This window comes from Platalea leucorodia (assembly GCF_965183815.1).
Source record: "Platalea leucorodia genome assembly, chromosome: 9".
In the NCBI taxonomy this organism is placed as follows: domain Eukaryota; kingdom Metazoa; phylum Chordata; class Aves; order Pelecaniformes; family Threskiornithidae; genus Platalea; species Platalea leucorodia.
In genome coordinates, this window is record NC_138831.1 from 49,040,577 (window position 1) to 49,056,656 (window position 16,080).

At 44.7% G+C, this 16,080-nt stretch overlaps 1 protein-coding gene across 2 annotated transcripts in view; it reads right to left on the reverse strand.

The window, feature by feature from the left end:
• MEGF11 (multiple EGF like domains 11) overlaps positions 1–16,080 on the reverse strand; it is a 212,833-nt gene that overhangs the window by 18,583 nt on the left and 178,170 nt on the right. The window contains exons 16-18 of one of the 2 annotated variants that reach the window (XM_082322223.1): positions 15,437–15,565; positions 15,060–15,293; positions 8,172–8,290 (exon numbers count right to left, since the gene is read on the reverse strand). In XM_082322223.1, coding sequence (XP_082178349.1) covers positions 8,172–8,290; positions 15,060–15,293; positions 15,437–15,565 — 482 coding nt within the window. The remainder of the gene's footprint in view (positions 1–8,171; positions 8,291–15,059; positions 15,294–15,436; positions 15,566–16,080) is intronic. The other variant, XM_082322222.1, reaches the window with a different exon arrangement.

The window sequence follows — 16,080 nt, forward strand, 5'->3', positions numbered from 1 at the left end:
TACATGGAGTGACATGCTGGCAGTTTCAAAATAACTAATGAGATGGATGGATCAAAACCACCTACATAAGCATGCAGATAGGAGCTGTTTGGAACAAAGGGGATCTGCTAATACATCTGTGTATTTAGTTAAAAGAGATGTAATGGCTACAAGATTTCTCTCAATTCAAGGAAAATAACATTGGCAATAATGAAGCATAAAGCCCTGTGCAGATCTGCCAGCAAAAGCGGCGAGGAGGCCAGGGCTGCCATCCAGACGCTACTGTTGGAAAAGCCCCTCTCGCGGCGCGGCAGCTGGGACCCTCCATGTGCCCAGGGCGCAGCCGGCTCCTGTGCCAGCGCGGCCCAAGAGGGGCGGACGGGCACAGGCTGCGCCGCCGGGGTGGTACCATCTGGAGAAGGCTGCTGTTGCATTAAGCACACGTGTCAATATGCTCCTGATTTTTTCTGCTATTTGTAGAAGCCTCACTTGAGCTAGGTAATGCTTAAGCATAACGTCAAGAGGCAAGCACAGCGTCTGCCTGAGGGGTGGGGGTTTTGGGGACCTGGCGTGAGCTCGCTGGAGCATCTTTTCTGGCGGTCAGCGGAAGGAGAGGGGCTGCTATTTTGGGGGTGCGTGGCTCCACTAGACTGGGGCACCACAGCAACAGTGGCTCTACAGAGCGTATGGTGATCAGGTGAGTCCCAGCAAGGAGGGGCTGTGAATCGCTGTAGTTGCTAGAGCTGCTAGGTTTTACACCTCAACATTTTTCCCTTGCAAGCCACACCTGCTGAAAGTACAGCTGGTCCTGAGGAAGTGTCGGTTCAAGAGCAAATCCCAACCCCGTTTCTGAAAAATTAAAGTTATGAAGCCATCATTGCTCTCTTGTGTCTGCTTCCGAACTGGAAAGCCTCCTGCCTCTGTTTCAGAGGGTTCAGCTCTGCTATTTTACTGTATTTGCAAGAAAATGCTTAACACTAAAGGCAGTTAAAATTGAAACAAAGTATTCAAAATTACCACAACGTATTCATTTTTCCTGATCTCTCACTAATTTTTGCTTAGCTTTCATAATGGGTTTTAAGACCTGGAACAAAAAAAACCCCACTGATGTGTTGAAGTCTATTGGGATATAAAATCCCAGGTGGTACCCAGCACCTACAGCCACCCCCCAAAGGTATTTTCACCCACCTTCACAGTCCTATTTAACAGCCCTCAGTGCCACAGCCACCCCACAAAGCCCTGCATTGTCCCTGGGTCTGCAGAGCACCCGCTGTCCCGGACTCTGAGGGTGGCTTTGCAGGAAGCCCAGAGTCCCCCAGCCCTCCTGGAAATCCCTGCCAGTGCACGGGCCTCCTGAGGGAAGGGGGACGTGGCCCTGTGCTCTCAGGACACGTAGTCCCATGCGTCCCCTGAGAGTGTGGTCACAAATACCTTTACGTTGTGCTACCAGCACAGGAGCCCAGCGAAGGGTGAGGTGCACTGCGCAGGGTGCTGTGCAAAGAGACATGATGGCCCAAACCCTGTTTTGGAGAGATTGCCTTAAAGGAAATACGGCCAGATGGGGAAGGATAAAAGGGGTCTCCCATGTAGCAGTTGGGGACGCTGCTCTGTGCCATCTACACGGACACAATCTCGGGGCAGGGCAGTCACCAAGCAAAGTGGTTTAGCCAGTTGAGTCTGCTGCAAGGAGCCCACCGTGACCTGTAAGGAATAACCACGTCATGGAAGGTGGAGAAATACAGCAGGAAGGAGAAATGCTGGACCAAGAGAGGGGAGGAGGGCATAGGGCTGGGCAGCCATACAGCTCTGCTGCCCCTTGGCTTAGGTAGTGACCACACTGGGGATGCTTAGGGTCAGGAAATCTCCTCTGGCAAAAGTTCCTCTATAAATAGGGCAATGGGGCCCAGCAGGATCTCCCAGCCAGCCGTTCTTCTGTTCCTCTGCAAGCTTCCCCAAAGCTGGGTCACTGAGGATAAAGCTGCAGAGCTCTGCAGCCTCTCCCTTATCTCTAGGGAAAGCATCTGCAAACACTCCTCTCTACCAGGAGTACTACATTTAGGACAACTACACTATATATTACAAACTGCACATTGACATCTAGAAGCTTTTATCTGATCGCAGAAACTGGGTTTTTTTAGGTGAAGATTTGTAACAACCAGAGGCAAAACCATCCCCTCATTGACTGAATCCTGCTGATTGAATTCCCTTGATTCAGCATGCAGAAAGTGGTCTGATGTGTTTTTACACCAAACGTAATCTGCCCTGGCTTAAACAGACACAGGAGAAACCACGGTGCGAGCACTGCACAGAGACACAGAGGACAGCACTGATAGAAGAGGCTGTGCACACACACGTGCGCACACACACACACACACACAAACACACAATGTTGAGTCTCTCTACAAGCAACTGCACAGTATTTTTAAAGCTATTCAGCTGAAGCTTTTGCACAAATAGGTTTCATCATTTGCAAAGCATGTAACTCTGCTCCAAATGGCTGAACTCCAGCCTGGAAGAAAGATTCAGGACACGCAACAGCGCAAATACACCGACCACACACACAAACATAGATGTGTGTGTACTTATATACATATGTAGACACTCATATATACACATGAATAAATATATATATATATATAAAAGTATACACACAGGCACACATAGAGACAAAGATAGATTGATGCCAGCACACTGAAAAGAGCCCATTTCAAATCCATCTGAAAGCCAGGCTCTGGTTGAAAGAGATCCTGCTGCAGAGCCACCAGCACTGACCTTGAAAGAGGCATTAATTCAGGGCGGTTCTGTGCCCTGCGCTGTGCGGGAAGCGAAGCCAGATGATCACAACGGTCCCTTGTGGCCCCACAGTCCATGAATCTCACATCAGACAGCACCAGCAGGGCAGTGAGAGCTATATCTAGTTCCTTGTCCTGTTCCTTCTCATTTTCTGTCTCTATATATTCCCACTAAGGTAACATGTGCCATCAGCTCATTAGGCACCTTTGCACCAGCCACTCTCCTCAAGGACATGCCCAGAGCAGAAAGAAAGTTGATAAAGCTGGTTGCCTGCAATATTTCTAGAGCAATCATTGCCCGAGAGCAGTGGCTGTGACTGCACATCCTTGCTCCCGGCGTGGACTGCGCATCTGGCGTCTCCCAGTTAACAACACAGGAGTCATTTCTTTGTCATTCAGCAGCTCCTTGTGCTCCCCCAAAACTGGGCACATCAACACCGACAGCAGATAGGCGGTACGGGCGGATGGGGCAGTCGGAGCGAACAAGCAGCGGCAAGGTGATGAAAAGCAGATCGGTTTGTAATGCGGTCACAGAGGAAGGCAGGCGATGTTCTTGGCCCCACGCTCGGCCCGCGTAAATCAGCGCAGCCCCGCTAACGGCACTGTCAGCTTTCATCAGCGGAGCCCACGGCTTTTTGCTTCATCTCAAAACTTGCAGCAATAACATGAATGCTGATTTTCAATCCAGCTGCACCACTTAGGTCACATTTATTAAAGTCTCTGAGTTTCTATTAAAAGCTGTGTTTTTGCAGAATTTATAAATCAGCTCACAAACCTAAAATTTGGCATGAAGAGCTAAGGGCTAGAATTGATTTTTTTAATGAAATGATTTGGGGACATTTCTAAGTTTTTCAGAATGCAGTAATTACGAAGAAATGTGATTATAGCTGTCTCTTTGTGCTACTATCATTTCTTAACACACTATAATTTGTTAACTTTTTTTTTTTTAAGATAGAAGATACTTCAATTTTTAGTGTGAAGCAAAATTGCTTTTCTGGAGGAAAAAATACTTCATAGTAAATTTATCCACTAAAAGTCCAAGCTTCTAGTTTTAGCAATTTTGTTAAAACTACCTCATATCTGGCAACTTTCCCTTTAAGATCAACGAGATACTAGCATGAGGAAAGCAAAGTCATTATCTGCCCGTCTGAAATAGCTGGGTGGATCACCGTGGCAAGTTGATCACCAATGTGCCGTTTGGCAATGCTCAGGTTTTCTAAGAAGTCCATGGCAACTGGGCAAATAAGCGCCGGCAGGAACTCCAGCATACCTTCATCCTCCAAGACAGCAATTAAGAAGAGTTTTGCCATTAAGTTCCCTGACTACTGACTTCAGGTTTCCGTGGTCCAAGCCCATGTTTCTCAGTTTTAGATGGCCATCCTGAACACTCTGCAGCGCTTCTGTATTTGCAGTCTTCCTTTTTCTTGGGCAAGTTTTAGTCAAAGTTACTTTAATGATACTTTCTGTGGTTGAATTCCTTTTTATTAGCTGGGTGGCATCCAGTCAGATCATTTCCAGTGATGTCTGTTTTGCAGTTTCTAATTTTACGTGAAGTCTTTGGTAGAATTTAGAACTTCCTTTAATAGATGTGAATCTGCTGGCTTTAAAAATTCAGGACATCTAATAGCAATTGATTTTTATGAAGTCTGTAGAAACCAGCAACACCTGGGCTCTAGCTGCGATGCTGTTCTGCTTTGGTAGGGAGTGAGGGTGGAATTAAGAGCTCTGCAAAAGAGCAAGGTGAGAATCCTCCATTTGCTCATGACATACCAGTGCGGCAGCCTCATGCTTTATATGGAGTATTTGCCATGCACTTTTGCAGCCTTCTGCAAAAGGGACATATATTCCTACATTCATGCACAATTCAAAAACTCAAATAAACAGCTGGCACTGAAGCACTGAGAGTGGTTCTGTGAATAGTCCCACCGAATGCCCTGTGAGTGAAATAGGTCTTCAGCGTTTGAAAATCTGGTCCCTAACTCAAGCAATGAGAGCTCTGATGTGAAGATACGGGTATGGAGGTAAGTCTGTATCTCTATTTATCTACTTCGGAAAATTTCGGTGCAGTAATTCTGCAGCACAATTTCACTCGAGTTCACGTACAATACTCCTTGGCAACTTGCGGCATCATTATTATTTGCTGCTGCACGTCAGAAGAATAAAGGCCAAACCTACTTGTAGGAGCTCATAGGCAAAGGTCAAATTTTGGCTTTGCTTAAACTAATAGTAAAATATCTCTTGACTTCAATGGGGCCAGCCTTTCAGCCGAGCTGACTTTGCAAGTTCACTCACATGGGAAGAGCACTTACTTGTAGCAAGGTGCTGGCAGTTAAAAACTTGCACCGAAACGCAGGAGCCTCTGCTTCCTCCTTAACCCCCGAGGTGCAGAGCCGTTCTCCTGGACCTTGCACAGAGACACAGCTCAGCCCTACCAGCTCCTGCTGGAAGCTGGAGCAGGCTTTGGGGACACAGGACTGGAAGGGCTTTGATCACCGCGTCCCTGAGTCCAGCCGCCTTTTACTGCAGACACCCAGGCATGTAATCACTCAGATAGCTGATCAAGCTCCATTTTAACAGTAATCAGATTTCTTTGTCCCATTAGTCTTACTGGGAAGCTATTCCAAAATCTCACTGATCTGATATTAGAAATCTAACTTCCAGCCTTGTTGCATTCATGGCCAGTTCATCCTCATTTGTTCTTGTGCCAGCTCTGTCATCTAACTTAAATAGCTCTTCTCCCTCCTAGTGTTTACCCCGTTGTATTTATAGATGGCAATCATACTCCCTCTCAGCATTCATTTTGCTAGATAAAAGAAGCCAAGCCTTTTTTTAGTCTCCTCTCATATGCGCCCTCTTATCTTCCCACTTGCTTTTGCCTGCATGTGTTCCAGTTTGAGCGCTCCAGTAGCACAACTAACCAGTCCTGTATACGCCAGGAGGATTTTAATGCCTCCACTCGTACTTGTCTCTCAGCAACTTCAAAGTTTTTACCTTCAGGACATGCGTAGGGTCCTGAGCAGTGGCCAAATGTCTGTCTGGCAGAGGGGAAATGAGGAGGTGAGATACCTTCCCTCTGGTCCTAGAAGAGATGCGGAAAGGCTTGGCACTGCTCCCTTCCTATGAAGCCAGACCTCTCTCACAAACTGCGGTCCTTGGTGCAATGCTGGCCCTTTCAGCTTCTGCCATCAGCCATCCCTGCTCACCTTGCTTCCCTAGTGAAGTACCCCCTGTGCACAGTGATAAGAGCAGCAGGGTTTGTAAATGCAGCTGGTGCCCTGCAGCCAGACCCTTGCTGAGCTGGTACAGGGCTGGGAGAGGAAAGCCCAGACAGCAGGAAGTAAAATAGAAATAATATGTGTATAGCTGGCTGAGAAAAGAGCATAGGAAAATGGATCTGAGAAAAAACACAGATAATAGAGTGGAGAGAACACCAAGGGAAGAGGAGAGAAAAGGCAAAATAAGACACGGAAAGAGAGAAGAGGACAAGAGGAGCAGGGGGAGGACACGAGAGAGAAAGCCTTCTCAAACTGGAGCAGGGCTGCATCTCCCTGTTGCCGTCTCTCTGTACCTTTGGCCAAGCTGTCTGTCTGAAAGAAGCGGCTGGAGGAATGGCTCCAGTCCATCGCCTCAAGGCGGTCTCCTTTGAGCACAGGGAGGATAATACATCCAGGGCTCTGGCTCAGCAGTTCAGAGATTCCTCTGCCATTTCTTTTTTCCATTTTGCATCTGCACTGGTTCCTTTGTGACCCCAGCTGGCACTATAAAGAAATGAATCCTCCAAGTACAACTTGTGCACATTTCCCCGCAGAAAGTGGGAATGGCACCAGGCAAAGCGATTTGGAAATGAAACTCGTTAAGGCAGCCATTAGGGGCTTTATATGCTCTTTTGTCTGTCTTGGCTCGAGAACTGCATAGGCAGAAGAAGCATATTTTTGGCCATCCTCAGCTATTCGTTACTGCAAAGCATTCTCATGAATAAGTAAGACGGTGGGAGATCTAAAGGAAAAGTCAGGCCATATATTTTGATAAGTGCCCTAAAAATACCCGATCCATCGTTTTTTCTTTTTTAAATATCAAGACAACCTGCTGACCGACTACTGATAGCCAGTACTACAGGAAGGCAAGCAGCTTCCAGGCTGGTCCAAATGTATCACTTTTGGGTTTTAAACCATTTGGGCAGCTTAATATTTGAAGTAGCTCTGTGACAAGATGGCACTGCAGGCTGGGAAAGCAGGATAGGTGCTTGCTTTGACCTTTTCTGAATTAATTTAAATAACTGCAACAGGATTAGTGGTCCAGACCCACACTCATGGTGTTCATCCTAAATTTGACGTTATGAGCATTTGCACTTTCAATTTGGGGAGCAAAAATGCATGATGCAAGGGGACCATCTACATTGGAAAACATATTTACACATCTGTCTAAACTTTTCTCTGCAAAATCTCTGGAGCCAGCCTTTTTATTACATTTTAATGAGATTTTCTTTTAATAACCAAGAAGTGACTTACAGGAGCACATGTAGAAATATTTTTGCATACCCTGTCTCGTAGAATACTGTCTTTTTTGCGTTAATCTTGCTCTCATGGCTTTCCAGTTAGCAGAGCTACATTTGGATTACGGTGACGCAGCCTGCAAGTACCATCATTTTTAAAGCTGACAACCTTGATGAAATCAATTGCATTTCCTTTTTCCTCTGCTCCCTACCCTTTGCCCCACTTTGGCTTATTAAGGCTCTAAAGGAAGAGCTGTCTTACCATTTACCATACCTAAACCTATTGCTAAAGTGGTGAATTGAGTAATAGTGTAGTCCATGAATGGTCCCAGGGAATCAATAGCAACATGTGATAAGTAAGGTACTCCGGGATGTTCGAGCAATACAGTCTGAAGAGCTCTGCTGGAGAGCCATAAGTAACAGCAGAGCTCTCAGAATGCCCCTGGACGAGAACAGTGCTCAGAAGCTCCCAAGATACCTTCTCGCATCTATCCGCTTGTCTGTGTCAGCAGGAAATTTGTGTGTCTACTGATCTGGGAAACAATGATAGAAGTTAGATTACTGACTTAATGCTTCATTGATTTATTTTTGTTATATAAATGGATAATTACAATTATCTAGTTATTTATCTTTTCTGAGAAGCAAACATACCTTATAGTTGCTAAGACACCGAGGCTTACAGACCCAGACAGGCATGTGCTGAAACTCCAGTTACCACGCACAGAGATTATGAAGACACAGGCAGGGGAAAGCAGACCTTTTTGTGTCTGTTAGAGCTACGGTGTCAGGAACTGCTACACTGGATTTTTAAATAGCGCTGGCAGAAAACAGGATCCAACAGGCATTGCTTTGGTTGATTTCCTTGAACTGATAAGAACATTGCTACAGTGGAGTGGGGTAATATCTACCTTACTGGAGCTGTTTCCATCCAGATTACTGGTAAAGAAGCGTGAAGTCACACCACATGAGAGAGTGTGGTAGCTTGGATTGGAAAAACAATGTACACTGCCGCTACCTTGAGATATATCTGGGAAGAAAACAAGTCATCACAAAATACTTTGGAAGCCATAACCATTCTTAAGAAACTGAAAACATGCTAGAGACGATCTAGTTTAGAAAACTTTGCTAGAGTACTGGGTGATATAAACCATCTCCAGATAAAATCTATCCTGCATTATCATGGTGTGAAGCTCTTGACTATCAGCATTAAGTATAAGATAAAAAAGCAAAATATTTAATTAATACAGTGTTATCTTTTTGAAGATCTTAAAAAAGTAATTCCTGGCAGTCCAGCTGCTTTGCAGATAAAGGAAGAAATGCAAAACTTAGGAAATGTGTGGTCTGCAACAGTTTCTTCCTTAGTTTAAACACAGGTAAGAGCTACTGATGAGAATAACCCTTGAAGTTATGAAACATTTAATTTAAACTTTTTTTTTTGTTACAAAAAAGGTAGTTAATGTTAGAAATCAAGTTACTATAACCGTACCGAGGAGTCCAAAAGATTTGACATAACTTCTTGTGTAAAGGCTTAGAAAAAAAAGAAGGCTGCAGCACTGAAAGGCAAACTTGGGCAGTCACATTGTTATGCTTAGAGACATTTTATCTATTTCCTCACTTTAACTTACGAACACATTTACCAAACAAAATAATTTACCAAGAAAGGCATCATATTTATACTGGCAGTTCTAATGAAAACATCAATCCCAATCTGGTTCCAGCTTAATAACAAATTGATAAATATTTCAAAGTACTATCAGAAGAAAGGATGAAAATTTTAAACTTAAGCAGTATCATTTAAATAGCCAAGCCCTGTAAGAAGTAAATGAATGGGTTAGTTTTAATAAACCATGAGCTTAAATTGCAGGCAGAAGGGTTAGTTATAGGAAACACCTTCACAGGCAAAGGGTAATGAAGCGCTGGGGTGGCTGCTTGTCCCCATCACCAGAGATCTTTAATGAAGGTTGGCAGCAGATGGGTGAGGAAGGACCCGGACCTGGCTGGCCCTGTCTGCGGGAGGCGGGTACCCAGTCACCATCGTCTGTCTCTCCTTGCCCTCTGCGTTTGCATTCCTGTGAACATGCACTTTGCTTTGCTGACATCTTGTGGAGATCTAGATTTAGCTTAATTTACTGCAAAATATCCTGTTTCAAATAAGTGGTTTTATCTGCAGGGTGTCTATTACATAAGTGCTGTGGCACACAGCTGAGAGGAAACTGCACACGCACATGCAGATCTGACCGAGCGTTTATTTTCTGCTGAAACACGCAGAGCAATTTTTGAGGTCAGCTCTATTTTGTAGCAAGTGCAGAGCCTTTTAGTTTTAGCTATTTTCCCAGGTTATTGCTAACAAAGTATCTCAGATCAGGATGTGATTCCAGAACTAAAGTCTTTGCATTTAAATTCTTTCAGCTAGTCACTGCCCAGCACAGCAGCCAGGCTGCCAGGATTTTGCCATCTCCCCTAACTATAACTCTGTGATATTTGCAATAGAATTAACAAGAAACAGATAATCTCTTGGGGTCTGCAAATGAGAACTGGGGCTGGAACCCAAACATCGCCATCAGTGTGTGCCCATCACAAACACAGCTGCTCACACATAGCCTTGGACCTGCTAATGAGGGACTGGCGGCTCACCAGGGGAGCAGAGCTCAGCCACCCTTCCCACAGCCTGCGGTCCCAGTTAAATACAGGCACTTGAACCCATGTCCTTCTGCTTTGTAGGTGAGTGTTGATGGCTGAGTCACACCAGCTCTCAGCTCTGCCTTCCCCCTTCCCTTATCTGTCATGCCCTCGCTGGGCTGCGGGCAAGAAGGACCAGCTCCAAGGGAATGAGGCAGGGTCCGCTGCCTTTGCTGCAAGATAAGAGGGCACGTACTGACGTTACTGTGAACCAGCTGACACATTGCAAGTTCACACCCAGCTTATCTGGCCGTAGCTTGTTTTGTGCACCTGAAATGAGCTGAAGGAAAAGTCTACCAGACTGCCCTGCTACTTAGCACGGTGCTGAATTAATGAATCTGAGCTCGCACGTGAGTGCATCGCCAAAAATCTTTCCCTCCTTCACTGCATGCAGCACGATATACTCAGAATTACTCCTTCTACACAGTTCCATTTGGTCGATACTTAAGTACCCACCCAGGCTGATTTACCTTGATAGCACAGTCCATTTTCTGCACATTTATTCATGAAGCTCTTATAGCTGCTGGCTGGAAATACATCAAATTCAAATCTAATGCTATCCCAGTTAAAAAAAAAAAAAACAAAACAAAAAACCAAACACAAAAACCCCTCTCTACCCGAGGATGAGAATTTTATGCTCTGAACAGTAAGCAAAGACTGAAATGACTAGAAAAGAAAGGGAAGGATTTAAATTAAAACAAACAAAAAAACCCCCAAAGGTTATGTTAATGTTAACATGGGGAGATCAGTCCTGTGAAGGGATCTGTGATGGCAGACTCCTGCCGTGAGCCCCTCAAGCCTGAGGCTGAGCTCCAGTGGAAGACCCATGAGGTCTGGATGAAGGCCAGAACGCTCCGTCACTTGAAAGACTGAGCTTCTGCTCCGAGCCAGGGCTGTGAGGTGACACAAAGAGCTTTGGTCCCCATCCTGCAGCGGCAGCAGGACAGGGTAGCGCGGAAACTGGGCACAAGGCCAACCATGAAAAAAGGGAATAAGTAAGCACTCTGCAGTAAATACAAACCCAGGTATCTCAAGCTACAAAATGGAACTGTTTTCTTCTTCTTTTTGTGTGGATCTTCGCCACCCATACAGAGTGTCAGTGGGGTGGATGAAGACTCCAAGCAGGAGGGTTCACTCTGCCACCTCCTACTACACATCGTCTGCAGGATCATTTCTGTAAACATCTTATCTAGGCATGCAGGATCCATGACGCTCTATTTGTATCGAGCTTTGCTTAGGTTTTGGCTCTCAGCATTCACCCATATCAGAAAGTTCCTTGAGACCTTGATAAGACCTCAAGCATCACTTCAGCCCATAACCAAGTCTTTGTGAAAGTCCTGAAAAGAAATCTTTGCTGCTCTCCAGCACTACTGCATAATTTTCCTTTCTGTCCCCATCTCCTTGAATTAAACAACCTGCACTTTAAAATCCTTTGTTGGATGCAATGTACCATTCTCATGCTGCGGAGCACCATTTTGATTTCAGGCTTATTTCGGAAAGTCTGCTCTCAGATCCATGTGCTGTGGTTAGGCTCTCCCAGCACGGGTGGTTTTCTTTCCCACTGGCTGCTGGGCAGAGTGTGTGTTTTGCTGCCACATCCTTCATCCACAAATGCAAAAGAGTCTAAGGGCTGCCCAGGGAGTTCCCCTGCCTTATAATCTCTCTCACCCATATGCATGGATTATCAGCATCAGAAGAGCTGAAGATGTAAAGACTAAAAACATCCTCCAGAAATAAATTAATGTGCTGGAAGAAATTACTGCTTCCAGGAGCTAGGGATCTGCATATCTGACTCTATTCCAAAACAACAACAACAACACTACCCTAACAAGAGTAAACAAGCAAAATAACAACAGTGATGATTTAGGTTAGCCATAATGTTATGACCCATATAGGGCTGGATACCGCAGTCCTTGTTCAGGTGGAACTCCTGCTGAAGTCCATGGGTTTATGTGGGATTATATTAATTGCACAAATACATCTGCATAGTATTCTGCCCTTAATTCACATACAAAACTCCAGGTGAAGGCTGAAATCCCTGTTACCTCTATGCCATACTGCTACTGTCCTTCAGAGTCCTCTGCGATGCACAAATGCACGCATGCACTCATATGCACACGTGTTGTTCTTGCCATCCAGCCATGCTGTGAGTCTCTGTTTCTTAGCTGTGACCTTGTCTCAGTATCCATCTCCCCATTTGCTGCTGGGGAAGATGCACATCAGCACCTTTTTGCTGTCTTTCTGCTCTAGGGAAGTGAAAGGCTGAAAACAGCATTGGTAAGGCCAAAGCTGGGAAGGTTACTGATGGGTAGAAAGCTTCAGTAGGAGAATGTACTGGAGGACAGTCAGAATTTGGCAGGGAGCTTTCAGAAGCTCTTGTCTAGAATTTGTAAATGCCCTTCTAAAACAAAGACCAAAACTTGAAACAATGCTGATACCTGCAGACAATTTATGAGATGAAGATGGAGCAGTGTGATTTCTAACTTAGTCTTCCTCTGCAAGCTCAGATAGCAGAGTTTTTCAGGGGGAAGGCAGGAAGAAAACTGTTCTTGTGACCTCCAGAAAGAGATGGCTGACCCCACTCAGCTGCAGCTTCCTGAGTGATAAGATTTAGATGGCTACAAGGACTGCACACAGAAAGAAAGAAGAAAGAAGAAAGAAAAGGCCCAGTCTCTGCATCCCCATCACTGACTGAGATGAACAGGAAGGAAACATTTTCCAATTTCTTTCTAGAGAAGCCCATACGACACCACTGACCTGGTGCTGTTCGGGAGTGCAAGGACCTGGCACTTCAGGTTTTTTACAGAGCTGACACAGAGCAGCAATGCCACAAGGGCAAGAATTAAATTCACTGTCATTGCCCAAGGACCAGAAGAGATCCCAGGTTCCATGCAGCTGAAGGATGTGATCCCTCAGATATTTATGATGTATCCAGGAATTCAGCCATCCCCCAAATATTTTTTTTTCCTCAAGTACTTAAGTATGATGTGGCATCAGGAGCTCTGTGATAGGTGGCTGCACCTGAAAGGAACATGAAGAACGTTGTACAGGGAGATGCAGTGCCCACGAAGACATAACCTCCAAGCACAGTCCTGGGCTACCAATGTCTTCAAACGTAATGGCTTTCTCCCTGTGGCTGAGGAGGACAGTCATCTGTCTCTGTTGACTTCGAAGGATGAGGGTATCCTTTCTCAGCATTAGCCTTTTTTCAGACTTCTTGCAGAGTGTCAGACTGGGATACCATCAGGTCGATTGGGAAGTCTCCATTCATGGTAAAATACGGAGAAAAAAAACCCAAAGGATTTTTCTTCCCTTGTCTGGAAGGAGAAGCTCAATTACTGCAGTCAGGAACTCCCAGCCTCAGCAATATTCTTCTCCTTATTTTGAAATTTGTAAGTTGTGCCTCTTAAGCATGCTGGGTTACACATACATTAACTAGAAAAGTACAGAAATAAATAAGGTGTAGCAGGCTTTGTAAATAAATGGATAAAGTGCCAATATGAAAGAAATGGATCGCTGAAAAGTTCAGAACATTTTGCCATGCCAGCAGCTGTGATCTGCTCTCTTGGAACTCGGAGCCTCACTGCTGCTGAGATGTGCCACAGTTGTCTTTTGCATGCTCATGCTCTGGCTCTTCAAATGATGTTGAAATGACAAATTTCAGGCCAAATTATGCTGGCAACTAGCCAAGGATCAGACGAGCCCTGTCTGGCAACACTTTCATACATTTCTTACCCAAATGGGCAGCTTAACCAAGAGCCTGCAAAGCTAAAATTAAAAAATAAGTGGCAATGGGAGGAAGTCCAAGGCTGACTTTTTTCCCCATCTTGTAGCTATCAGAAGGAGGAATGCTCTAGTATAGGCCTGAGTGGTCTAAATATGAGTTTAGGCAATGGTGTTCAGCAGACGGCCCCTGATGCGTGATATGCCATTGCAGGAAACTCTGGTATGAGGACCCTTGCATTGCATGATATGAGGGCTGAAGTCATGGTGCCATGATAGAAGCTCCTTGATTAAGTCTGAGCTGTAGCCAGGCACTAATATCGTTGGCTCAGTGGGAGAAGCTCCTTCCAGGTGCATCCCGGGCAGGGAAGTCCAGGACGAAGCTTCCAGCCATGCCACCCTGAGACAGCACAGAAGCCAAGTCAGAGCCAGCAAGAAGTGGCTGGGCCTTGGGCATGTAGACTAGAAATCAGAAAGGAAAAGGCAATGCAGGACTGGGGAAGCAGAGCTGCTAGGCCAGCCTCTGCCTGCTTCAGGAGCTTGTATTTACTTGGGCTTACAGCCATTTAAAGGTAAGCGAAGAAACGAAGGGCAGTCAGAGGGCAGCAAACCCTGAGGAGATCCTCACTAGAGACAGATCGGAGGAAACAAGAAGCAAGTAAAGCCGTCTCCTGTCTGGCATCCTATCTGATATTGGCCATAGAGGAATGAAGAAGAATGACAGCGTTAAAAAGGAGATCACATCCTCCAAAGTTTAGCCAGTCTGTCAAGAAAATCTGTCCTCCATAGCAGCAGCAGAAGATAGAAAGAAGCAAGAAATGTGATCTCAGTATGACTTTTTTTTGATTTTAAAGAGCCTTCCTCTTCCTCTCTCCTGCTTTCATCAGCTCCTGTGAAGAAAATTCACACCAGCTGTCTAGATGACGGGGATTGGTCTGCACACAGAAGAAAGTGACAACGAACAGGACGCCTCAAATCACAAACTGCAACATAGACAAAAATAAAATCTTATGATTGACCCAGTCAATCCCATCCCTCAAGCAAAAAAAGTCATCTTCTGAAGGTTTCACAGAGGGAAAACTTCTCTGCACTGCAATAGGAATGCAGCCTTTTTAAAAAAATGGAGTTGATGTATTCCATGCAGCGTATTTCTTGCCTAGGTATGTCCTGTATCGTGTTAGGTAAACTGTCATATGTAAAGCAGCTTAAGCCAGTTCTAAGTTGTATTTACTGTCCTGTCCCTGTTAAGTGTTAAAAGATCATGGTATTCAGGGGAAGAACAGAAGTGTGATTATTTTTGAGGCTCAACAACGCATGTTAGACATCACAGAAGCTTATATTTCCCCAACATACAGGAATGAGTCTATATTTGATTAACATAAAAAGACCCTTACCAGAAAGTGAGTAATCTGTATTAGTCATCCTCATGGCTGGAGTATAAGATACACTTGGCATGTCATGGCCCTTCTCCTTCTGTTTCCGTCGATACCACACAAACAGTGCCAGCAAGACCATAATAATTAGAAGGAGAATAATAATTCCAATGATTGCTCCCACTGAGTGCCTCTCTGATCCAAGAGCGGGGCTAATTTTAGTATAGGGGTTTAATTCTTCCATCATTAGAGCCGCTGTTAAAAGTAATTCATAACACACTGTAAATTGAATCGTGCATTTCATTTTTGAAAGACTATTTTTTTAAAGCAAGTACATCATTGGAGGGGGAGAGAGAGAAAGAGAGAGAGATTTTACAGATGATAGAATTTCACTGTACCTTGATCACATCGGATTCCTTTGAAGCCTGGACTGCAGTAGCAAGTACCTGTGACATGGTCACATGTAGCATTATTCATGCATTCACATAGTTGTTTGCAACCATAGCCAAATGTTCCTGGTGAGCACTCTGGGAAGCCAAAGAAAAAGAATGGGAAGAATTCTACTTTTTTCAGGAATGGGTGAAACGCTTGCCGTGGAAAATTCAGTAGAAAAGTCTCCCTGGTTTCAGTGTCTCTAGGATAATACCCGCATGTTAGATTATTGTTATTTTAAAACAGGAGATAAATATATTTCATGTACACTTTGGGGTATTACTTAATAAGCTGTAACTTTCTGGAAAAGTCATACAAGACTTCACAAGGATGAAAGCAATAATATGTACAGAGACTTTAAAAGGCTTGATATGTATTACAAGTGTACAGAATTTAACAGGGCATGAGCTCAGAAGCTGTAGGCTACATCTTGAAAGAGCATAGCATTCTCCACCAACTCTGCATATTTTTTTTCCATGGGTGTAGTTGCAAAGAAAAATTGTAATGTACCTTTGTATGAACACAATAGACTTTTACCAAACAAATCCCGCAGGCTTTCATACTTATCCCTACTAGTGCTAGAAGAGGAATATAACATTGCAGGTGGAAT